General features: G+C 37.3%; 1 protein-coding gene and 1 non-coding gene across 3 annotated transcripts in view; both read right to left on the bottom strand.

The window, feature by feature from the left end:
• CCAR1 (cell division cycle and apoptosis regulator 1) overlaps window positions 1-25,641 on the bottom strand; it is a 67,326-nt gene that overhangs the window by 28,826 nt on the left and 12,859 nt on the right. Inside the window, exons 3-16 of one of the 2 annotated variants that reach the window (XM_047702148.1) lie at window positions 22,808-22,980; window positions 22,121-22,165; window positions 19,317-19,349; window positions 15,399-15,592; window positions 14,418-14,532; window positions 14,113-14,305; window positions 8,736-8,865; window positions 8,348-8,509; window positions 4,933-5,158; window positions 4,211-4,324; window positions 3,516-3,682; window positions 2,570-2,780; window positions 1,670-1,753; window positions 26-211 (exon numbers count right to left, since the gene is read on the bottom strand). In XM_047702148.1, coding sequence (XP_047558104.1) covers window positions 26-211; window positions 1,670-1,753; window positions 2,570-2,780; window positions 3,516-3,682; window positions 4,211-4,324; window positions 4,933-5,158; window positions 8,348-8,509; window positions 8,736-8,865; window positions 14,113-14,305; window positions 14,418-14,532; window positions 15,399-15,592; window positions 19,317-19,349; window positions 22,121-22,165; window positions 22,808-22,980 — 2,033 coding nt within the window. The remainder of the gene's footprint in view (window positions 1-25; window positions 212-1,669; window positions 1,754-2,569; window positions 2,781-3,515; window positions 3,683-4,210; window positions 4,325-4,932; window positions 5,159-8,347; window positions 8,510-8,735; window positions 8,866-14,112; window positions 14,306-14,417; window positions 14,533-15,398; window positions 15,593-19,316; window positions 19,350-22,120; window positions 22,166-22,807; window positions 22,981-25,641) is intronic. The other variant, XM_047702149.1, reaches the window with a different exon arrangement.
• Window positions 3,814-3,878, bottom strand: LOC125085383 (small nucleolar RNA SNORD98). The gene has a single exon (XR_007122906.1). It is a non-coding gene; the product is annotated as a small nucleolar RNA SNORD98 (small nucleolar RNA).

Below are 25,641 nucleotides of genomic sequence, written 5' to 3'. Positions count from 1 at the left end.
TACTCCAATATATAATAGTATATACCTCCTTATCATCTTCAGATTTCCTATCATCCTCCTCTTCCTCTTCTTTTTCTGATTTTTCCAATTCCTTTTGTTCTTCTTTTTGCTCTTCTACTTTAAGCTGTTTTGTCAATCGGGCTATTAACTGGGATTTTAATCCTTTAGAACTAAGAGCTCGACTTTCTAATTCTTTTCGGAGATCATTTACCTAAATATACAGAACATAAAAACACAGAAAAATAAAATGGGATACTGAAATAGGGAATAAACTATGCGGTTATCTTTTGCCTGGTTTTTAAAAATGGTGAAAAATACACTTGTACACCTCAGAACACGTTTATGAAAAGGCAAACTGATAAGGTATTTTTCAGAAATGATCTGTAACCTGTTTTAAAATGCTTTTTAAAAAAAATTAATGCTCTTTGACACAGAAATTCTAATGTATATAAGTTTACCCTTAAGACATATTCTAAACACTGTGTGAGGGGGAAAAAAAAAAAAAGGAAGAAAACGAGAAACCAAACCTCCATATATTTCACGTAACAGTCCCTTCCTCAAAAATGTGAAGAATCTAAATATCCAATAAAACATCATAATACCACATCAACTAGATGGGAGGAATACAGAACACTGAAAAATAATTACATGGGAAACACCAACCTTAACTGAAAAGGATGAGATTTCCAATGTTTTATACGTGATCAGAACCAACCAACCAATCACAAAGCTTATACACATAAAACAATAATAGAAAAAATGCATTATAATTTTAACAGAGGTTGTGTTTGAGTTATAGGTTTGAGTAACTTTTATCTTCTATTATTCTATGTAGGTACCAGTTTTTAAAATACATTATATTTATAATCAAAAGAAATATGAGTTTTAAAATAAGAAATTTAACAGCAAAGCCATCAGTTTGATAAAACTATCCTAGGACACAGACTTAAATCTTCTTATGATATATATTCTCTACTTATTAAAAAAAGCAATGTGGGTTAAAAAAACTAGTTTCATAGAAAGGAAGAAAACCAGTCTTTTGCTGATAACAGAAGTTTAAAAAAGGGTCAGCTTTTATGTGTTAAAAATAACAGTCTGCAAAATGTTGTGCTCTTCTGATCTATGTAGAATGTACATGCATAGAATTTTATGGATCTACATTCACATTATAAGCCCAGAAATGAAAACGTGCAGAATGATAATAGGTCCAAAGACATTGGGGGCCAAAGAAAAACTAGTAGAGCTTAACCAATGCTTTTCAAAAGAGGCTTTTAAATTATTCCTTTCCAGTTCAGATGTGTATCAATCTACTTTTTAAATATTATTCAAAAATAATCTTGATAATCCTTCTCCAGTTTCTTCCCTTTTCCTTGAATTCAAATTACTTAAGTGCAAAAATTCTGCCTACTTGGTCAGTAGTCCAAAAAAAAAAAAAAATGATGTTACTCACACTACAGATACTTGTATATTACATTTGACAGATATTGACTGAACTGATTTATGAAGTCAACCTTTACTTAATCATTATACACACACATAAATACAATATGGAGTATTTCTATAAAATCAGTGGACTTTATTTTTAATGGCTTTTTTATGATAAAACATTGATCTCATTCTCTATTCTTACCAGAGATTTCACATTAAATACCATTAATTTCAAAGTTACCTTCATTGTCTTTGGATCAAGTTTAGACCAATGGGTAGGAGTAGAAATTTCTTTCGCTTCACCATCATCTTTCTCTTCTTCATCCTGATATACAAAGTTAAGAACATAATTACTATTCTGAAACCTTAAAATAAAGGTAATTTATTTTTAAAAGTCTGTTGCTGATCTGTGCAAGGTCACAAATGTTTCAGATTGTCTTCTCCTAAAGTTATTATTTAGGCAAGTCCACGTACATACATTCTACCACTTTTAACTGATCACAAAGACACTCATCAGCCAATCAAAGCCAGATCTGTGAAACACAAAAGGGTGATAAATTACAACACAAAGGATATCAGGGATGCACAAACACTGCCGGTCTCCACTAACCACACAGTGTGTGATCTTGCCCCAATTTTCAAGCCACCCAAAGTTAAGACTGATTTAGTCAGACCTTTCAAATGTACCAAAGACGATGCCACATAGCCTGAAATGCCAAATCTCTCAGACTTGTGGTTGTCCAATTTCAAATATCCATGACTAGAACTGATGACCGTAAAAGAGAAAATTTTTTAAATTTTAGAAAATGGCAAAATGTTTAAAATGGCTTAATACTGAATCTTGCTCAACAACTGGTCCCAGATTCCAGCAACTAGACCTATGATAAAAACAAAATTCTGTGCAATTTAAGCACAACTTATTTTCCTTTGAGGTCTCAGCACTCTTAAAGTTAGCATACTATACAGATTTTTTTTAAAAGAAAAGAAAATACAACTATACTGCTGAAAGCTGGATTACCAGTCGCTGTTACCAGTTATGTTCCTCCGTGTGTGTTTGTTATGTAGTGTGTGGTGTGCATTTGTGCCTGTGTTCCTGTGCCTGTGAGAAGCGGAAATAGAAAAAGGGATTAGCGTTCAGTGCCTGTTCTCCATCAGCCTCCTTGCGTTCACCCTGAAGCTTCTCGACCAGCTGCTGCTTGTATCCTCGGGAGAGGGTTTCCCACTCTGAGCGGGTGGGAAGGCAATGCCAAACATCCGGGAAAAATAAAACCACTGTCTCCACATGAGCTGGAACTGTACGCCCCTTGTGGGTCTCCTCAGGGCGATGGTAGCGAATCTCTGCAAAACGGTACCTGTTGCAAGGGAAGAAGCATGTTGGAAAAAAAATTCTAAAATACATTTTAAAGACCCTAGTTCACTTGTAGCACATCAAGTAAAGAAATTTTGCTGCAAGGACTTGAGGTTGGTCTAAAGAAAAAAAAATTATAGAAGCCATAGTTCCTCTTTTGGTACATTTGTACAATATTTTATGGTTAAAAGAATATGTTCCCCAAGGCATTTTCAAGTTTGATTATAGAGCTACCCATATTTTAGAGAATACCTGAAGAAGCTGGATAGCTGTTCAGATTTCATGTGCTAAAAAAAGAATATTCTTAATTAAGTCACAAGAAATACACTAAAATACAAAAGACAAATAAGCCTCAAGAGAAAATATGGCTGAACAAAAATAATCAGCAACTACATCATTTTATAACAAAAGAATTATAATGAAATGAAGTTCTCTCTTGACGATCTTCTCCAGCTATGCATGAAATGAAAAATATTTTCAACATACATCCAACTTCCGAAGTAAAGCATAACAAAACATTTAAATAATTTTCAGTTTATTTTGATTAGTTCTTAATCCTTTTCCCCTCCCAAACATTTTTGGCACCAAATAAACTTTTGCTACAAATGGGGATTTTCCTTTGAGATTACCTGCATGATCAAGACTGCTAAAATAAGGGGGGAGGGGAGGCTGACAGATAAGAACATCTATATAAACTATGAAAAAAACATTTCTAATCAAGAAATGAATTGGTACTTACCATTGTGTGCATACACTTAGATCAATGCCTGTCAGAGCCTTACAACAACGAATAGCAGTCTTAATCAACACAGAGGGGTCTTTTTCTGGGTCTGGTCCATCCAACGAAGGAGACCAGTGACCTCCAATGGCCATGGCTTCATCCTTGCCTTTCATGCCCACTAAAAACTAATTCAAAACAAAGAATCATTTACATGTATTATGCAATTTGTCAAATTACAGATAAAATACTTGAAAAGGAAAGGCACAAACCTTTCCAATATCATTTTTACTACCTCTGGTATCTGTCAGTCAAGGAAGAGTTCAGTTCATCGTGTTCCACACTGCATTTCAGCAATGGAATAGGATTTACACATCATAACTCATCCTTCTAAAATATTTCTTCAGATAAAGAATTCTTTAAAGAAACAAGCTATAGTTCACACCTTAAAGGAATCCAAAGATATACTAATTCCATTACCACTAAAGTTGTGCTATGCTACAAATATAAAACACCAAAATGACAGCTGAACTAGTGATGTACAAATAAGCTATAGCCATAATCTGCAATGAAAAAATCTGTATCATTAAATTTTGAGTGCCTTAATACAAAAATTAGTTAATAAAAGTGTAGTATTTTTAATTATATATACATATACAGTTAGAACTAAGCAAAGCAAATATACACCTGGCGTTAAAATAAATGTGTCACTTTACCTTAACAAGTCTAGCAGGATGTTGAAATCCATCTCGAAGTTCTTGCGGGTCTTCAGCAAGAGCACATGACTTATGATACAAATCTTCCATACTAGGACTAGCCATCAGCATTACCTATTATAGTCAAATAATTCAATCCTGTCAAAAGTCTAAAGTAATGTAAAAAAATGAGAAGCACTACTAATTATCCTTACATATTAGATATCCAAAATTTTTTTATAAAAATGGAAAGTAAAATGCAACAGCAGAAATGGTATTAGATATACTATATAGTGATAGAGTTTCAACTTGTCAAGAAATTCTTTTTGATTAACGTTCTAAAATAGCCAAAAACTATCCAACCATAAGCGATATACTAAATGTTACCCTGAAGACTAATATACAGGGTATTTACCAACATTACATTTTTTTTTCACCAACAGTACATTTTATCTGATGCTACCAGAAGTCACAGAACATCCCAAAATGCTCAATAAAATCGACTTCATCTTCACGTTTATGGGTTTCAAAATGTTAAAACAATAACCATGAATTTCACAGCTTAAGAGATAAGACAAAGAGGTTAAATTAAATTACTTAAATAACCAAAACAGAAATCAGGCAGAAAAGAAAAAAAAAAAGCTATTTAGGTCTTAAACTCAACCACTTTCAGGAGATAAATTCCACACTCTTAATATGAATAACTGCTCAGATGTTTTAGCTATATTTCACAGAATACAAACCTTTGCACTGTATAAATGGTCAGCATCTGGTGGATCAAGAATAGCCATATTTTTTTCTAAGGACTCTACTTCTCTGTGCATTACATAGAAATTGCAGTAATTTCCCAGCTGAAATGGTCTTGACAAAGGGAAAGCATCCACCCATGTAAACTGAGCATCAAAAAAGTCACTAGGTATATATAAATTCTGATAACGGCGCCTTAGTTCCATCATGTCACAACTAGGACTGAAAAACAGACATAAGTAAGTGAATAAATAGCCTTAATATCAAAGATTATATAAACATTCACTCCATTCCACATCTAAATATGTAATCTGACATGATTTAAAGCCAGCTGAGATTGGTCAAGAGTCAATTATTAATGAGCTACAGATCTGCAGAGCCATGAAACCTTGCAAATTTGTCTACTTACAGCTTTAAATAAATAACTGGTACCTAAGTGTTACCTTCAATTCTTTGCTTTTTGTGTGTAGCTTGAAATAAATTAGAGACCCTCTGAAATAACTTCAACACCAGCTCCAGAGAAAATATGAATAAAAAGCAGTTCTACCTCTGCTGAAACTATGAATTTTTTAGAAAATTACAATTCATATAGAATGGATACAAAGAAGGGAGAAGATTGGTACCAAATGATGCGTACTCCTCAATCAGGTTCATACAATGTAAACAAATAAAACTTACTTATATAGTAAGATCCTGTATCGAGCGTATTTTTATTACATTCAAAATTAAGCATAAAAATCCACATCAAAGCTAAATCTAAATGTTTTTTAATTATCTAACACCTCCATACCGCTCTCTCTGTTAATGATTACGATCCATACCTGATTGTTTATTACGTAAAGAGAACAAGTTTCTTGCTTTTAAATCTGGCATATTGATTTTTTTAAAGGATGCTTTTCTTTTTCCTAAGAGGCAGAGCTTTTAAAGGAAAGGAACTCAAAGGTAAATCAATCTGGTAAAAGAACAAAGGATTTCTATTAAAAGCATAACAAAAAGTGGAAAACAACAATTTGTAAGATGAAAAAATAACCACTTGCCTTTTTTGGTAATTTCTCTTTTCACTTTTTTTTTAAAAGATTTTATTTATTTATTTGACAGACAGAGATCACAAGTAGGCAGAGAAGCAGGCAGAGAGAGAGAGAGGAGGAAGCAAGCTCCCTGCTGAGCAGAGAGCCTGATGAGGGGCTCGATCCCAGGACCCTGGGATCATTACCTGAGCTGAAGGCAGAGGCTTTAACCCGCTGAGCCACCCAGGCGCCCCTTCACTGTCTTTTTTAAAGACAACTAAAGACAAGGTATAAGTTATGATCTAATGTATTTGTAGGGAATTTGTTAATTTAAAGATTAAAAATAACAAATATATAATGACAAACTTGTCAAGTATGGTTTCTAACATTTGGATAAAATTCTGCTTCCAAATTAAACAAAGTTTGAAAAAGATGTATTTGAGTGTTTTTAAAAAGTGTTGCAGACAGACAGTATGTATAACAGTTTTATAGTTTTCCATCACTAGAATTTTTTGAAGTTGTGTTCTAACCTATAGGATTTTAATTTACAATAAAACAAAAGATATACAAATGAGTCATTTCTTGGTATACAGAAGATATGGTAATTTTAGAATGATTTTTACTTGTAATGGGTTGATTTGATGCTCTGGGAATTTATTTCAAAGTGCGGAAATGAAACTGTGATTGTCTAACTCGGAAGAAGATAGCTACTGAATTTATACTCTATTCATCACAATTCTCCCCCAAAAGTAGCATTCTAGACTGCAATAGTCTAGAGCAGAGCTGCTCTATTTACTATCTTTGGGACTGAAGAAATGTTCTTCTTCTAATAAGTTTCTCTGATATATGCACTCTAGATATTTAAACATATATATGTAAACAGGAATAACAAGAAAACTAGTATAAATTAAGAACAACTGCTCATTTGACCACATGACTACAGGAATATGAACTATATAACAATTAAGCAAAGTTATTAAGCAAGATTTTTTGTAGCATTAAGTAGTTTAAGTAAATTATACTGAATGTATAGAAATTTAAATTTATATATATATAGAGAACTGAATGTACAGAAATTTAAATTTTTGATAGGCCAGAATTATGAATATTAATTATTAGTCTTTGTTGAAACACAGTAATACTTCCTCAGGAGACTAAAGTGCACAGTTATTTGTTCCTATGCTAAACAGCTTTAAACACTGCTTTTAATTTTTTTTTTTTTTTAAGATTTTATTTATTTATTTGACAGACAGAGATTACAGAGAAGCAGGCAGAGAGGGGGGAGGAAGCAGGCTCCCCACTGAGCAGACAGCCCAATGCGGAGCTTGATCCCAGGACCCTAGGACCATGTCGTGAGCTGCAGAGGCTTTAACCCACTGAGCCAACCAGGCACCACTTAATGTTTCATTTTTTTTTTTTAAGATTTTATTTATTTATTTGACAGAGAGAAAGAGAGATCACAAGTAGGCAGAGAGGCAGGCAGAGAGAGAGAGGGAAGCAGACTCCCCGTTCAGCAGAGAGCCCGATGTGGGGCTCGACCCCAGGACCCTGAGATCATGACCCGAGCCGAAGGCAGAGGCTTAACCCACTGAGCCACCCAGGCGCCTGTAATGTTTCATTTTTATTTTACTGTTAATTTGTTTGCTCCACTTGTTAATTTATCTTTTATTCAATTGCCAGTGCCAGGGCCTTCAGATAATTCCTCCTCTTCCTTAGACTAAATTAGTCATTTTACCAATTTGCCTTTTTATGAACCACAACATTGTAGTTATTACCTGGCCGTCATCCTACCACCACCATTAATTACCGAGTATCTACAACTGCCACAGATTGGATTGCTTTAGATATAAACACACTAAATTTAACCTTAATAATTCTGCTAGTTGATAAAACTTCCATTTTACAGTTCAAACTAAGAAATTCTTGGTAACTTACCCATTACCTCTGACTCCAAAGGCTGAAAATGAATTTATATATACATCTTTATGCATATATGTTACACATCTGTGAGTGTATATGAAGATCTATGTTGCTATTATGTCACACTGTCACAACTAACTTGAAATAATAGGTCCACTGCTGTGTTATTACTCTATCACACACAATGAACTACCCATGGACTTAATAAAGTTATCAATAAATCTGCACCTTAAATGATTGTAACTTAAAGGAACAAATTAAAAAAAAAACACAAGTTGATCACAACGGGCTTTTTCAATAGCTATCATTAATGATTTTATGAATATACGAAAATACACTCCTACTTCAAATTACATTTCTACCCTATATAAATTAAATGCTAGGGATTTAAAGTTGTAAGAAAAGTATCTCTATAACACAGTCTACTAAATTAGACAAATTACAAAATTGGTTATTTAATAAAACAATGGGGGAAAAAACTTACCAATCTAACGAAAATTTTGAAAACTGAACTGTGTAACGTGGAACAACACGTCGAACTCTCCGAGGTGATCGTTCTCTCTCTCTTCGAGGAGATCTCTCGCGGGAACGTTTCCTCTGAGGAGATCTTTCTCTGGATCTACGTCTTTCTCTCTCCCTCTCACGACTTAAAACAAAATTTTCTAAAATTACTAGTATTTCTGGCATTACTGAACAGTTCTTTTTATAAAACAGGTAATAAAAGATTCTCTAATACATTTAAACTTCTTAAAAATTGTTGTAAAATATGTATAACACAAACTTACCATTTAATCATTTTTAAATGTATAGTTAGTGGCATTATGTGCATTCACAGTGTGCACCATCAAAAGTACACTTAAAAAAAAACATACCTTCGGTCATCTTTTCTGTTAGGCACTTGATCCCCTCTGTCATTCCTTCCTGAAAATCTGGATGGTGGATCTAATCTTCGTGCGGGTTGTGGCTGTGAAACTATACGAACAGGAGGCTGCAATAAACCAGCTTTAAAAGACACAGAAATAAAAAATTTAACTTAAATAAAAGCATTATCTAGCTAAGTTTTTACAACTAGAAAAAGTTGGCTAATATTTTAAGCTTTGTGGCCAAGAAATAGTAGACACTACTTGTATATTTGTATGTATTTTTTACAATCATTTAAAATGGAAAGGTCAGGGGGTGCCTGGGTAGCTCAGTGGGTTAAGGCTCTGCCTTCGGCTCAGGTCATGATCCCAGGGTTCTGGGATCGAGCCCCACATCAGGCTCTCTACTCAGGAGGGAGCCTGCTTCTCCCCTTCTCTGCCTGCCTCTCTGCCTACTTCTACCTACTTGTGATTTCTCTCTGTCAAATAAGTAAATAAAAAATCTTTTAAAAAAATGCAAATGTGATTTATAGTTCAGGTACCATATAAACCAGGCCATGGACCAAATCAAAGGGCTATAGTTTGAAATCCCCGATCCACAGAGAGTAAACCAAAGACTACTGTACAAGTTGTTCACAGTGTGCCAAACTATTATCCAAAGTTTCCACAGAGAAAAGAACTCCTTAGTGAGAGCTCTCCACTCTGACCTAGTAATCAAATTTAGCATCAATTAAAAGAAGAATGTGCCTCCTAATATAATATAATACAAATTACAAAACCTCACCTATAATGTGTCCTGGCCAAAGCCTTTCATTTTCTTTAAGAGAGAGTGTGCCAAGTGAGTCAGGGGGTGGTGGGGGAAGGAGGTGAGGAAGAAAGAGAATCTTAAGCAGGCTCCACACCCAGCAAGGAGCCTGACACAGAGACTCAACTTCACAACCCTAACATCATGAACTGAATGGAGATAGCTTAACTGACACTTAACTGACAGAGCCACCCAGGTGCCCCTTACTAAAGCCTTTAGACTTATTCTATTAGGTTCATAGTTTATACGGCAGATAGAAGAACAAGGTAAAAACATCACGAGGAGTAAAGGGACATCCATAATACCATATTCCAAAACAATCCACAAGACAACTAGCCCAATTTCTTCAAAAAGTCAATGTCGTAAAGAAAAGGTGGGAAACTGGGGCACCTGGGTTGTTCAGTCAGTTGAGTGTCCAACTCTTAATTTCAGCTCAAGTCATAATCCCAGGGACCTCTGCCTTGGAATTTTCTCTCCCTCTCTTTCAGCCCTCTACCTTCCCCTCCACCGCCACACTCTTTTACATAAATATTTGAAAAAAAGAAAAAATAGGAAACTATTCCAGAATAAAAAAACTAAGGTAACATAACCAAACACAATGGATAAAAGCTGACTGGCTTTTTGTTTAGGAAACAAAAAACAACCTTCAAAGACATCTGGGAGACAAATGGAGAGATTTGAATATACTAAAATAGTTGAATCCTTTTTCTTAGATGGAATAATAGATTTCAATTATATAGAAAAATGGTCTCAGGGTGCCTGGGTGGCTCGGTCAGTTGAGCATAAACCCTCTGCCTTTGGCTCGGGTCATGATCCCAGGGTCCTAGGATTGAGCCCCGCATGGGTCTCCCTGTTCAGCAGGGAGCCTGCTTCTCCCTCTCCTACTCCCACTCCCCTGCTTGTGTTCCCTCTCTTGCTGTCCCTCTCTCTCTGTCAAATAAATAAAATCTTTGAAAAAAAAAAAAAAATAGAAAGATGTTCTCTTTTAGAAAGACATGCTTGGGACGCCTGGGTGACTTAGTCGGTTGGGCATCTGCCTTCTGCTCAGGTTGTGATCCCAGGGCTCTGGGATCAAGTCCCACATCAGGCTCCCTCTCCCTCTACCTGCTGCTCCCCCGCTTTTGCACACACTTTCCCTGACAAATAAATAAAATCTTAAAAAAAAAAAAAAAAAAGAAAGGACATGCTTCAGCATATAGACATGAAATATCAGTCTAAATGCTTCAAATGAATAAGCATGTATTTGAACACATGTAAACAGACAAAACACAAAGTAAAATGTTAACAATATTACAGGATTGTAAGTATGTAAGTAATCACTTTACAGTTCTTTCAAAATTGTTGTATAGTTGAAAATTTTCATGATAAAAACTAAGGAAGAAAGAAACAGCTAACTTATGAACATTTCTTATGTTAAGAAATCCTAGTTGCTGGGGCGCCTAGGTGGCTCAGTGTGTTAAGTCTCTGCCTTCAGCTCAGTTCATGATCTCAGGGTTCTGGGATGGAGCTCCACATCAGGCTCTCTGCTCAGCAGGGAGCCTGTTTCCCTCCCCACTACTCCCCACCGCCCCCCACCACCGCCGCCTGCCTCTCTGCCTACTTGTGATCTCTGTCAAATAAATAAAATCTTTAAAAGAAAGAAATCCTTAGTTGCCAATGGAAATTTTCTTTTTTTTAAAGACTTTATTTGACAGAGAGAAAGAGAGAGCACAAGCAGGGGAGCAGCAGGCAGGAGCAGGAGAAGCTGAGTAGAGAGCCTGATATGGGGCTTGATCCCAAGTCCCTAGGATTATGACCTGAGCCAAAGGTAGATGCTTAATCAGCTGAACACCTAGGCACCCCTAAGTAAAATCTTTAAAAACAAACAGGGGCGGGGCGCCTGGGTGGCTCAGTGGGTTAAAGCCTCTGCCTTCGGCTCAGGTCATGATCCCAGGGACCTGGGATCGAGCCCCACATCGGGCTCTCTGCTTGGCAGGGAGCCTGCTTCCTCCTCTCTCTCTGCCTGCCTCTCTGCCTACTTGTGATCTCTGTCTGTCAAATAAATAAATTAAAAAAAAAAAAAAAAAAACAAACAGGGGCACCTGGGTGGCTCAGTCATTAAAGTGTCTGCCTCCAGTTGGGCATCCTGGGATTGAGCCCCCCCCCATAGCAGGCTCCCGCTCAGCAGGAGGCCTGCTTCTCCCTCCGCCTGTTGCTTCCCCTGCTTGTGTTACCTCTCTCTCCCTATTTCTGTCATGAATAAATAAAATCTTTAAAAAAAAAAAACAAAACAAAACAGGAGGATAGCTAGGTGGCTCAATCAGTTAAGCATCTGCCTTCAGCTCAGCTCAGGTCATGATCCCACGGTTCTGGGATTGAGCCCCACATTGGGCTCCCTGCTCAGAGGGGAAATCTGCTTCTCCCTCAGCCCCTCACTCCTACTTAAGCACACATGCTCTCTCTCTCATTCACTCTCCAATAAATAAACAACAATTAAAAAAAAAAAGTCATACACAGTAGATTATATAAATGGAATCAAACACTGTAACATTCAAAGAGACAAATCTAAACTGTATTAGGTGGAGGAGAGGGAGGTAAGAGGATGAGGGATCTGTACCCTTGAAACAAGTAATACATTATGTGTTAAAAAAAACTCGCCTGTAGTATGAGGATGCATAGAGTAAAACCATTAAAAAAGACTAAACAGCAAATTTCTAATTTCTTACCCAAAAAATTACATATGTGTTCATTTAGTAACTCATTACACTGTAATCTCTTTCATCATTATCTTATATGTGATATAATAAAAGAAAAAATGTCATAAATGACACTTTTTTAACACTTTTTTTTTAATTTATTTATTTGACAGAGAGAGAGATCACAAGTAGACAGAGAGGCAGGCAGAGAGAGAGGAGGGAAGCAGGCTCCCTGCTGAGCAGGGAGCCCGATGTGGGGCTCGATCCCAGGACCCTGAGATCATGACCTGAGCTGAAGGAAGAGGCTTTAACCTGCTGAGCCACCCAGGTGCCCCCATAAATGACACTTTTAAAAAATATTAATTAGGGGCACCTGCATGGCTCAGCTGTAAGCATGTGACTCTTCATTTTGGCTAACATCACGACTTCAAGGTCATGGGATGGAGCCCTGCTTTGGGCTACACACTTGTCAGAATCTGCTTGAATTTCTCTCCTCTCCCTCCCCCTCTGCTCTTCCCCCTGCTCCTGTGCTCTTTCTCTAAAATAAGTCAATCTTTAAAAAAAAAAAAAAAAAGCCTACCAAAAACAACAAAAAAATGAATTAAGTAGGCTTTTTTGTTGGGTCGCCTGGTGGCTCAGTCAGTTGACCATCTCCCTTCTGTTAAGGTCGTGATCCTAGGGTCCTGGGTTCGAGCCCCACATTTGGCTCCCTGCTAGGCAGTCTGCTTCTCCCGCTCCCCCTGCTCCCTCCCCTCATGTTCACTCTATTTATAAATAAATAAAATCTTGAAGAAAAAAAAAAAAAACGCTTCTCCTAAGCCAAGGTTATCTTGTTACCATTTCAATTAAAACAGTGTCCAGAATTTCAAATAATTAATTTACAAAGGAAAATGTAAAATACAGCTCACTTATTTCATGCGCTGTAATTCAACAAGTAATTTAAAGTACTACCACCATGGGGCGCCTGGGTGTCTCAGTCTTAGTTAAGCATCTGCCTTCAGTTCTGGTCAAGATCCCAGGGTCCTCGTATCAAGCCCTGCATTGGGCTCCCTGATCAGCGGGAAACCTGCTTCTCCCTCTCCTACTCCCCCTGCTTATATTCCCTCTCTCACCTGTGTCTGTCAAATAAATAAAATCTTCTTAAAAAAATAGAGTACTACCACCAAACAACATATACATAAAGTATTATGTTTAGGGGCATCTGGTTGGCCCAGTTGGTTAAGTAGGCAACTCTGGATTTTGGCTCAGGTCATGATGTTACAATCCTGGGACTGAGCCCCATGTTGGGCTCCCTGGTTAGCGGAGACTCTGCTTATAGATTCTCTTCTCTCCCTGTCTGCCCCTCCCCGCAATTAAATAAATCTTTAAAAATATAGTAAATAAAATGTTATGATTATATGAAATTTTCTTCCATTACAGATAAGATACCAATAAAGGGATTGGGGATTAACAGTTCTGATATTTAAGTTCACAAAGAGCACCTCTTTCTGTAAGAGCAATAAGGGGAGCCTGGGCGGCTCAGACGTTAAGCTTTTAGCTCAGGTCATGATCCCAGAGTTCTGGGATTAAGCCTCAGGTCGGGCTCCCAGCTCAGCAGGGAGTCTGCTTCTCCCTCTCTTTCTGCCTCTCCTGCTGCTTGTGCTTTCTCTCTCAGTCTCTGTCTCAAATTAATAAATAAAATCTTTAAAAAAATTAAAGTTAAAATTAAAAAAAATACAAGAGCAATAAAATAAAAATACTTCCAAACAGCTACAGAAGTAGAAGTGGTCTGCATAAGATACTTACTTCCAAGTATTCTGGAAATCCTGCCTTTTTTTAATAATTAAAAGCATATTCTCATAATTTTAACTACACAGTTGTAAAAGTTATGTTTTAGCCTGAAACTGAAAAGACACATTAGAAGTAATACCTTTCTGCTGTGGCTGCTGTAATAAAGGCTGTGGCTGAGTCTGCAATAATGGTGTAATAGAAGCTGCTGAGATCTGGGCTTGCAGCAGGGATTGGGGTTGGGGCTGCGCCTGAACACCAAATGTCGTCTGTGGTGCAATTGGCTGAAGTACAGCAGGAGGAGTCTTCAGTAAAGGCTGAGTTTGGGATTGATTCTTAACAAAAATAAAGAAATAAAATAAAAATTTGAAGAGGAAGAAAAAACTGAGAAAATTAGAAGATGAATCACCCAAGTTTCTTTAACACCTAACCCAGTATTTTATATACCTGATTTGGTAGCGTCTGAATTCTTTGAGCATTCCATTTAAAAGGCATATTGGGATTATATGTAGCTTCAACCAATACTCTGTCACCCACTTGGGGGGTTTTCCCTTTGACAGCACTGGAAAAAAAAATTAAGTTAAATATACACACAATTAAGAGATTCCTCCAAAAAAATTTTGTATATGTAGTATTTTATCAAACGTAATCTGAAATGGAAGTCTAAAAGAAAAAAGCCCTCTTAAGAAGTAAATATACCTCGACTTATTTTATTTTAGAACAGATGTTTTACCCTGAAAAACACAGGGTTTGAAATGTTAGAAATAACTTTGCACCTCATATTCTGCCATTATTGTGTCTCTCCACTATAGTACGTTCTAACTTTTACAATCCAAGAGTAAGATTTTCCTTGTCCTGTGGAGTGGTAAGAGAAATGAAGATGGAACACAGGAGACCAATTTTCAGAAAAATATAATATGATAATTAAATTTAATTTCCCAAATAAAGTACTTCTAAAGCAGTTCACTAGGAATACAGTAGAAATATCCACATGCAACCACATCACACTAACAAAATACTATTCTGAATGTTAGTCATTATTCATTCAATCCTACCCATTAATTTTTCAATTAAAAATGCTTTTTTAGTACATAGTGTCATTAGATAAGTCAAACATATTACATTTTAAAAGGCATATGACTAGTTCAATCTCTGCTCTCACTGTAAGTCTGCCCATGGTGAGTTAAAAATATTAACTCACTCCTATAAAATATGTATAAAGAATTCATCATAATTATTTTATTCAGTAACCAGAAGATATCTTCACTCATTTTCTCCATGAATAAAGGCCAGATATAAATATAATACAAGCTAGATGATTAAAAGAAAAAATTATAATTAAACTATAATGCTATGCCACAATTTGGTCTTATCAATATATTTCATGCTAAACACAAGAAGGCATTTGCCAACACCTAATTAAGTTACCTAAGCTGAAAGAATACATCTTCATCCACAAATCCAAATGTATCATGTAGTTTCGTAACTACTCCTGTAAAAACACGTTGTTTCTGAGGCTGGGTTTGTTGCTGACTGGACCTCGGTGTTGGATATGATACAGTTATCTGGGCTGCAGGCTGAGGAGTAGACAGGCTAAGGCTTGTAGGCAATGCAACAGCTGGCTATAAAACAAAATCAAGATCGAATTAAGCTAATGATTTGAAATACTCTAGAAATTAAAAATGACCACTCAAAACTAATGCAAAATGCTAAAATTAACTTATTTGAAGTTAGGAAATACTCATGTACACGTTGAAGGTGAGAATCAAGTCTGAAAAAAACTTTCATTATCTACCTCAACAACATTAAGTTCCATCAAATTAATATTGTCGCAGGTTGTTCCAGGCAAAGAAAATACCATACTAAAATGAGTTTTAAGAATATTGCAGGAGCGCCTGGGTGGCTTAGTAGGTTGAGTGTCCCAGCTCTTGATTTTAGCTCAGGTCATGATTTCAGGGTGGAGATGGAGCCCTGCACTAGGCAGGGAGTCCCTTTGGGATTCTCTTACTTATTCTCCCTCTGCCCCTACTCACAGTTGAGCGAGCGCACATGTGCGAGCATGCACTCTCTAAGATAAATAATGCATATTGAGGCGCCTAGGTGGCTCAGTCACTTAAGCATCCGATTCATGATTTCTCAGGTTGTGAGATGGAGGCCCACATCAGACTCATGTGCTGGGCATGGAGCCTGCTTAAGATTCTCTCTCCCTCTTCCTGTGCACCGCCCCCCTTAAAAAAATACTGTGTATGTTAGGGGTGGATGCCTGGCTGGCTCAGTTGGTGGAGCGTGGGACTCTTGATCTAGGGGTTGTGGGTTCAAACCCCACATTGGGAGTAGAGATTACTTAAAAACAAAAACCTACAAATTTTAGTCCCCTCTTAGAAATTCAAATAGTGGCATAATACTCAGCAAGGTCCTATACAAGTGAAATAGATAAAAAAAAGACAAATATGTATAATCTCACTTACATGTGAAATCTAAAAAAAAACAAAAAATTCATAGAAATAGAATAGAACCTTGGTGATTGCCAAGGGTATGGAGGAAGAAATGGGTGAAGTTGGTCAAAAAGTACAAACTTCTAGTTATAAACTAAATATTAAGTTCCACGGATGTAATGTACAGATGATGACCATAATACAGTATTGTGTATTTGAAAGTTGCTGACACAGTAGCTCTTAAAAGTTCTCAACAGAAAAAAATTTTAACGATGTGAGGTGATTCATGTTAAAAAAAATCTTATTATGGTCACCATTTCACAATATATACATAAATCAAACTATGTTGTATACCTTCCGTTAATACAACGTTACATACCAATCATCTTTCCATAAAACTGAACAAACAAGAAAAATGTTAACACTTTCATTTGTCTATTGTGGCATAATCAAACATGAACAGCATATTGTTGTTAAAATGTCTATATATAAATAGAAATAAAATCATCAGAAACAAAGAAACAATCATCTGACTCTTCAAGGCAAAACAAGAATTCAACATTTCTCAGGCTATGATCACAAAATTATTTCCCAGGAAATTTCTTTAACATCCTAAGACAATAATGATTTATGGGTGCAAACTAGGAAATGCTATTCCAAGAAAAGACTAGACATTTTTATAGCTTTCCAGTCAGTTTGGAAATCCTATTGGAGACTGAAAATACAAGATCAGTGTCAGTTAATTTTGATTCCTTAATAAAAACAAAGTGAGGCTGACTTCTCAAGTGCATTTTTTTTTTTTTACAAAGATAACATATTCAAGACTAAAATGGTATGAAAGGGGAAAAAAATGGTATGAAAGGTTATAAACTACAAAGCTTCCTCTCTACTCCTGCTCCTCAGCTACCCAATTCCCTATCCATGGAAATCACGGTCACCAGACACTGTTACAGGTTCTACAGGTTCTGCTTCCTTTTTATCAGTTTCATAGTATTTCACTTTAAGTCAGTAAACCATGGCCCCTGGTCCAAATCCAGCCCACAGCTTATGATTTTGTGATTTTTGTACAGATCAGAAACCAGAGATGGTTTCTTACACTTTATTAATTTTTAATGATTTTATTCATTTATTTGAGAGACAGAGCATGAACGGGGGTGGGGGGTGGGGGGGGCTTGCGCAGAGGGAGAGGGACAGACTCCCTGCTCAGCTGGGAATCTTACACAGAGCTCAGTCTCAGGACCCAGAGATCATCACCTGAGTGAAGTCAGACACCTGAGTCACCCATGTGCCCTGGTTTCTCAGACTTTAAGACAATCTTTAAAAAGAAAATAAAAAATGCAACAAAGACTGTAAGTCATTCACAAACCTAAAGGAGCACTATTGTAAGTTTAAAAATGTTAAGTGTCATAAGTTTAAAAACGGGGCACCTGGGTGCTTCAGTCATTAGGAATCTGCCTTTGACTCAGGTCATGATCCCAGCATCCTGGGATGGAGTCCCACATCAGGCTCCCTGCTCAGCAGAGAACCTGCTTCTCCCTCTCCAGCTCCCCTGTACTTGTGCTCCCTCTCTTGCTCTCTGTCGTAAATAAATAAATCTTTTGTTTTAAAAAGTAAGTTTAAAAACGGGGAAGCCTCTGTGGCTGGCTGGTTAAGTCTCTAACTTGATTTTGGCTCAAGTCATGGTCTCAGGATCATAGGATTAATGCCCATATTGGGCTCTGCACTCAGTGTAGAGTCTCCTTGTCCTTCTCCCTCTGCTCTTTACTGTGCACACTCAAACAAATATGTATTTTTTGAAGTTCAAAAACACTTCAATGCTGCTAAAAAATTAAATTGATAATGTAATACAACACTCTCACCTATTAAGGTCAAGCTTAAAACGATGTAATAAAAAAATTTTTCTAAAAGTATTAACTATAATGAAAGTGTATTAAGAATTAAGTTTAGGGGCGCCTGGGTGGCTCAGTGGGTTAAGCCACTGCCTTCAGCTCAGGTCATGATCCCAGGGTCCTGGGATCGAGTCCCACATTGGGCTCTCTGCTCTGCAGGGAGCCTGCTTCCCTCTCTCTCTCTCTCTCTCTCTCTGCCTACTTGTGATCTGTCAAATAAATAAATAAATCAATCTTTTCTTTCTTTTTTTTTTTTAACAAAAAAGTTAAAAAACTTTAACAAAAAAACTTTACAAAAGTTTTACAAAAAAACTTTAACAAAAAAGTTAAAAAAAAAAAAAAAAAGGGAATTAAGTTTAGGGCGCCTGGGTGGTTCAGTTGGTTAAGCCACTGCATTCGGCTGAGGTCATAATCCCAGAATCCCAGAATCAAGTCCCACATCAGGCTCCCAGCAGTCTGCTTCTCCCTCTGACCTTCTTCCCTCTCATGCTCTCTCTCTCTTACTGTCTCTCTCTCAAATAAATAAATAAAATCTTAAAAGAAAAAAAAAAAAAAGGAATTAAGTTTAAAGTAAGAATTAAGTTTAGGGGCACCTGGGGGGCTCAGGCGGTTAAGCATCTGCCTTCAGCTCAGGTCATGATCCTAGGGTCCTGGGATCAAGCCCTGCATTGGGATTCCTGCTCAGCAAAGAGCCTGCTTCTCTTTATCCCTCTGCCCCCAACCCCCGCTTGTGTATGATACCTCTCTCCCTGTCAAATAAATAAAATCTTAAAAAAAAAAAAAATTAAGTTTTAAACAAGACCTCATATTTATTCAAACTAGATCACAGCTTGATCTACAATCAAATACCATTAAAGACAAAACAACAACATGCATTCCATTTTTATTTCATATACTGTTAAACTAATATGTAAATCAACCAATATTCATCTTCAAACCCTGAAAGAAATACTAGAATAGGAATAAAACTTTGGTCTATTCTTCACTCAGATATCCAAAAGAAACATTAATGGCAAACTAACCTGTGTTAAAAGGGTCTGCTGAGGTTGCTGTAACTGAAAATAGAAAAAACAAGCAAAAATAGGGAAGAAAAAAGAAAAGAATCAATCAAAATTGTTTCACAGACGTTCTAAAGAAAAATTCCTATTAAATGGGTACTTTATTTCTAATTAAGAAATAAGGTGAAAAATAACAGAAGTCATCAGGTGTAAGATTTCCTACAACTATTTCTAACTGCAAACCTGATTTATCACTAACCCATTCAATGGAGCACCTGGCTGGCTCAGTCAGTAGAGCATGTGACTACTGATCTCAGTGTTTGAGCCCAAGTTATGTGTAGAGATTACTAAACATAAAATCTTTTCTTTTTTTCAAGATCTTACTTATTCATCTGACAGAGAGAGAGAGAGCAAGCAAAAGTAGGGAGAGAGCGCAGGCACAGGGAGAGGGAGAAGCAGGCTCCCCGCTGCAGAAAGCCCGATGAGGGGCTCAATCCCAGGACCTTGGGATGACCTGACCCAAAGGCAGACACTGAGCCACTCAGGCGCCCCTAAACATAAAATCCTTAAAACAAACAAAGAAACCTAACACATCCAATAAAGAAATTGATCTTTTACCTTATTTCAGAAGAGTAACACCCCCCCCCAAAAAAACAACAAAAACACACACACAAAAAAAACCCTTAAGTACTTAGATGGGAAATTTCTATTATTGACTTGTTGGTCACCATGCTACAGAAATATCACTGGGAAAAAAAAATACTGGCTCTCTAAATGATATATCTGATAACAGGTTAATACACAAAATATATAAAAAACACACAAAATCTTACACCAAGAAACAAATAACCCAATTAAAAAATGGGTAGAGGAAATGGACAGACACTGTTCAAAAGTAGACATACAGATTGAGAAGAGAAACATGAAAAAACATCATGCATCACCAGGGAAATGCAAATCAAAACCACAATGAACTGTCAGATAGCTGACACCTGTCAGAATAGCTAAAGCCAAAAACACAAGAAACAAGTGTTTGGCAAGATGTTGAGAAAAAACCTTCATGTACTTTTGGTGGAATGTAAATTGGTACAGCCACTGTGGAAAACATTGTAGACGTTCCTCATAAAATCAAAAGCAGAAATACCATATAACCCAGTAATTCTACCATTGGATATTTACCCAAAGAGAAAAAACGCTAATTTAAATGATGTATGTATCCCTATGTTGACCACATTATTTACAATAGCCAAGATGTGGAAGCAACCTGTCCATCAATAGATAAATGGATAAGGAAAACCTGGAGGGTATACACATGCACACATGCAACAGAGTATTATACAGCCATAAAAAGATGAGCTTGTGACATTTGAGACAACACAGATGGACCTACAGGGTATTATGCAAAGAGAAATATGTCAGCCTGAGGAAGAAATACTGTAGGATTCCACTTATAAGCAGAATCTTAAGATAAACAAAACAATGGGCACCTGGGTGGCTCAGCAGGTCGAGCATCTTGTCTTCGGCTCAGGTCATGATCTCCAGGTCCCAGGATCCAGCCCCACGTTCAGTGGGGAATCTATTTCTCCCTCTCCCTCCCCACCCCGCTCAAATAAATAGATAAAATCTTAAAAATAATAAAGATAAAAAATAGAGGTTCATGGGGTGCCTGGCTGGGTCAGTTGGTAGAACATGCAACTCTTGATCTCAAGTCAAGTGAGTTTATGCCCCATGCTGAGCATAAAGCTTCCATTTAAAAAACTTAAAAGATTAAAAAAAATAAAGTAGGGGTGGCCTAAGTGGCTCGGTCAGTTAAGCACCTTTTTTTTTTTTTTTTAAGATTTTATTTATTGACTTGAGAGAGAGAAACACAGCGAGAGAGGGAACACAAGCAGAGGGAGTAGGAGAGGGAGAAGAGAAGTAGGCTTCCCACCGAGCAGGGAGCCCGATGTGGGGCTCGATCCCAGGACGCTGGACTCAGGACCTGAGCTAAGGCAGCTGCTTAACAACTAAGCCACCCAGGCGCCCCTTAGCATCTAACTCTTGATTTTGGCTCAGGTCATGATCTCAAGGTTGTGAGACTGAGCCCTACATGGGGCTCCATGCTGGACGTGGAGCCTGTTTAAGATTATCTTTCTCTCTCTGCTTCTGCCTCTCTCCCCCGAGTACGCTCTTGCTCTACAAAAAAATAAATGAAAATAAAAAATAAAGGCTTAAAGCCAATGGTCTATCTAGGATTAAGGCTTCAAATGGGAAAAAGGATCTTTTCATTTTCTTATGTGGTCTAGTACAGCACAGTAGGAGTAGATGTTCCACACAGAAGACCTGGCTCAAAGATTCAGTAATATATTGATTCTTTCCAAGAAACATGTGACAGGGCACCTGGGTGGCTCAGTTAATTAAGCGTCTGCCTTCAGCTCTGGTCCTGATCCTGGGATCCTGGGGTCCTGGGATCCAGCCCAGTGTCAGGCTCCCTGCTAAGTGGGGAGTCTGCCTCTCCCTCTCACTATGATCCTCCCCTCTTCCTCATGCTCTCTCTCAAATACATAAATGAATCAATCTCTGAAAGAAAGAAAGCAAGAAATAAACGAGGGAGAAAGGAAAGGAAGAAATGTGACAAAGACTGGCTATTAATTGAGGGTTTGGATTTTCAGGACTTCTCTTCTATCGTCCTCTCCCTCGGAAACATTCCTAAATTCCTCATTTAGCCCACCCTCAAAGATTTCAAATCACACATTAATGTAGCAGACAAGAAATAAAATCTATATAAACTGAATCTGAGACAAATTACTTTTTTATATCAGTTTTTAACATGGAAAATATAAACTAACCTGTTGTTGCACACTATACAAGGCCTGCTGAGGTTGTGAATATTGCTGGAAAAAAGATTTTTCAAAGAAAAATATGAAGTCAGTTTTATTCATTCTCGAGAAGCGATATACATACATACAAATACATAAACAAAATCATACTATAAAGAAATTTTGTGGAACTAAAGTTCACCAAAATAAACCAAACTGATGATTCTCCTTATACTCAGGAATTAAGAACTGAATTTTATTCAAATAACTGAGGTATAAGAACTGCCAGTTTTATGAATTTTGACTGTGCAACTGTACTATTCTGTATGTCTTAGGCACATATAATTTTTACTACATGAAAAAACAATAAGAATAAAAGCGCACAATTATCGGGGTGCCTGGGTGGCAAAGTTAGTTAAGTTTCTTGGTTTCAGCTCAGGTCATGATCTCAGGGACCTAGGATCCAGCCCCACCTTAGGCTCCATGCTCAGCACAGAGTTTGTTTGGGATTCTCCCTCTCCCTCTGCCCCTCTACCATGTGCATTTGTGTGCATGTGCATGCACACACTCGCTCTCTCAAATAAATAAATCTAAAAAAACCAACAAACAAAAAACCCAACAGAACAAAACCCCACAATTATTAATTCTTTAAAATTATCTGGCTACTCAGAGATGACGGTTTACTATGCCACACACAGAAACCCAGGGAAGACTCACCTGTTGCAATGCAGCTGCTGCGGCTGCGGCTTGTTGCTGCAAGGCTGCGGTCTGAGTTAACTGATAGTTTGCTGGGGTTTGTGTGGTAAGTCCTGCTGCTGCTAATGCAGTTTGCTGTGTATAAATGGTAGGAGATGCTCCAAGGAGTGATGGCTGTTGAACACCCAATGCAGCTAAAATGAGATTAGAAAGGAAAAGGAAAAAAAAGCATTATTCGGATCCTTTCTAGGAGTTTTCCGTAAGTGCTAAGTTATGAATTATGTTCTGCCATTGTCCAGTAAAAACCTAAAGCAAAATTCCAGTAATGCTTGTTAAATTTAATTGATTCAGGGCACCTGGGTGGCTCAGGTCAGATCCCAGGGTTTTGGGATCAAGCCCAGCATCAGGTTCCCCACTCAGCGGGAAGCCTGCTTCTCCCTCCCCCACTCCCCCTGCTTGTGTTCCTTCTCTTGTTGTCTCTGTCAAATAAATAAAATCTTAAAAATAAATAAATAAATGTAATTGATTCAAGTGCCTCCCGAGATCCCAGTGACTTTATACTAAATTTTCATATCATAAGATATTAAAGAAAACATTATTCTATAAAATTAAACTACATAATGAACACAACCAACCTTACCTAGACCAAGAGGCTAAAGTACTCTCAAGAAGTATTTTTAGGAAAAAGAGGAGAAAATAAACTGTCCTATTATACTTTTCTTGAATTTACTGTTTTATCTCCAATAGATGAGAATCACATATTGAAGACAGTGTTACTGAAAGTGATCCACCCTAAAACTTTCCATTGGACAAAATTTTCATACACTTACTTTGCATTAAAGATTTAAATAATAGGAAACAGACCAAAGCAGCTTTTGTGAGTTGTTTTTTTTTTTAAAGGTTTTATTTATTTCTGTGAGAGAGAAAGTGAGAAACAGAGCATGAGCAGAGAGGGAGGGGCAGAGGAAGAGGGAGAAACAGATTCCCTGTTGAGCTGGGAGCTGGGCATGGGGGCTAAATCCTGGGACCTGGAGATCATGACCTGAGGCAAATGCTTAAACTGACTGAGCTACCCAGGCATCCTAACTTTTGTGTTTTAAAGCACAAAAAGTTTTTAAATTTAGTCCACTACTATACGGGACAATGAGACAAGATTAACCATAGTGACTTAAAACTGTAATTTGATTAAACCAAACTTAGAGGACTCAGAATGATAAATCAGGTACCTAATGTTTAATGTATGCTTAAAAAGCTCAAGAAACATGAGAACGTTTTTACTTGATGTTTTCATACAATTCCACTGAATGCAAAAAAAGCAATCATCTAAAAACTGCAGTGTATGGGGCACTTGGGTGGCTCAGTCATTAAGTGTTTGCCTTTGGCTCACGGTCATGATCTCCAGCTCCTGGGATCCAGGCCCATGTCAGGTTCCCAACTCAGGGGGGAGCCTGCTTTTCCCTCCCCCTGTTTGTGCTTTCTCTGCCTCTCTCTCTCTAATGAATAAATAAAATCTTTAAAATAAATAATAAAAATAAAAAATACATAAAATACATAAAAACTGCAGTGCAACACTACTGTTCTTAAAATTGTATCTCCTGATACAATGACTAGCTTCACAGGACATTAATGTTGGAAAACAAACAAAAAAGGGCCCAAGGTTTAAAAAGCTGAGGGAACAGGGTCACCTGGCTGGCTCAGCTGCTAGAGTATGCAACTCCTGATCACAGGGTCATGAGTTTAAGACCTACAATGGTCAAAGAGCTTACTTAAAAGTTCAGGAAACAGTGAATTAAGCACCTATTTTTACCGCAGAATTTCTCAGAACCTTTAATATGCCAACTCAGCATTCTGAATCCCAAAAGACTGCCATAAAAGCAATATTTACACATGGAACACTCCCTTTTCCAAAGCATCTTGCTTGAATCTGAAAACAACCTCAAAAAATGCTGCTCTATAATTATTAGTTAACAACCTTATAAAAAGAACAATATTTTGCTTTGTAAGAACAGAACAGAGAATATTAATGAATTAACTGAAGCACCTAGTCTACAATATCCCAGAAAATCTTTAGAAGTACAAGGTTCATAATCAGTTGTTTAAAAGTTCAGATGAGGGGGCGCCTGGGTGGCTCAGTGCTTTAGGCCTCTGCGTTAGGCCTCTGCCTTCGGCTCAGATCATGACCTCAGGGTCCTGGAACAGAAATCCCACTGGGCTCTCAGCTCAGCAAGGAGCCTGCTTCGCCCCTCTCTCTACCTGCCTCTCTGTCTACTTTTGATCTCTCTCTCTCTCTCTCTGTGTGTCAAATAAATTAAAAAATAAAGTTCAGACTAATCTTATTTATTTATTTTTAAAGATTTTATTTATTTAACAGAGAGAGCGAGATCACAAGTAGACAGAGAGGCAGGCAGAGAGAGGGGCTTCACAAGTAGAACAGAGAGCCCGATTCGGGGCTTGATCCCAGGACCCTGACACCATGACCTGTGCCGAAGGCAGAGGCTTAACCCACTGAGCCACCCAGGTACCCCCAGACTAATTTTATTCAAAAATAAAACAAACCAACAACGAAATAAAGCAAAAACAAAAATCCCAGAAAGTATGTTTGTAGTTCTTGTAAATTACAAATTACTCTCTGCAAAAAATACTGATTTTTTAAAAATTAAAAAAGGAGGGGTGAGGAAAAGCAGTCTAAGGCAGGCAAAAATTTCTAAATGGTTTAAGTCCTTACCACATTCATCTTTTCTTATTTTTAAGGAAAGTCAGATATCACAGATGGCAGAAAGAGGAAACCAGGACTAACTAAATGAATTTAAATAGAAGTAGAGAATATCTTAATACCAGCATAAGTTGAAAATGAG

The sequence above is a fragment of the Lutra lutra genome, chromosome 14 (assembly GCF_902655055.1).
Source record: "Lutra lutra chromosome 14, mLutLut1.2, whole genome shotgun sequence".
Taxonomy (NCBI): domain Eukaryota; kingdom Metazoa; phylum Chordata; class Mammalia; order Carnivora; family Mustelidae; genus Lutra; species Lutra lutra.
This window is presented reverse-complemented; position numbering and strand designations above follow the sequence as displayed.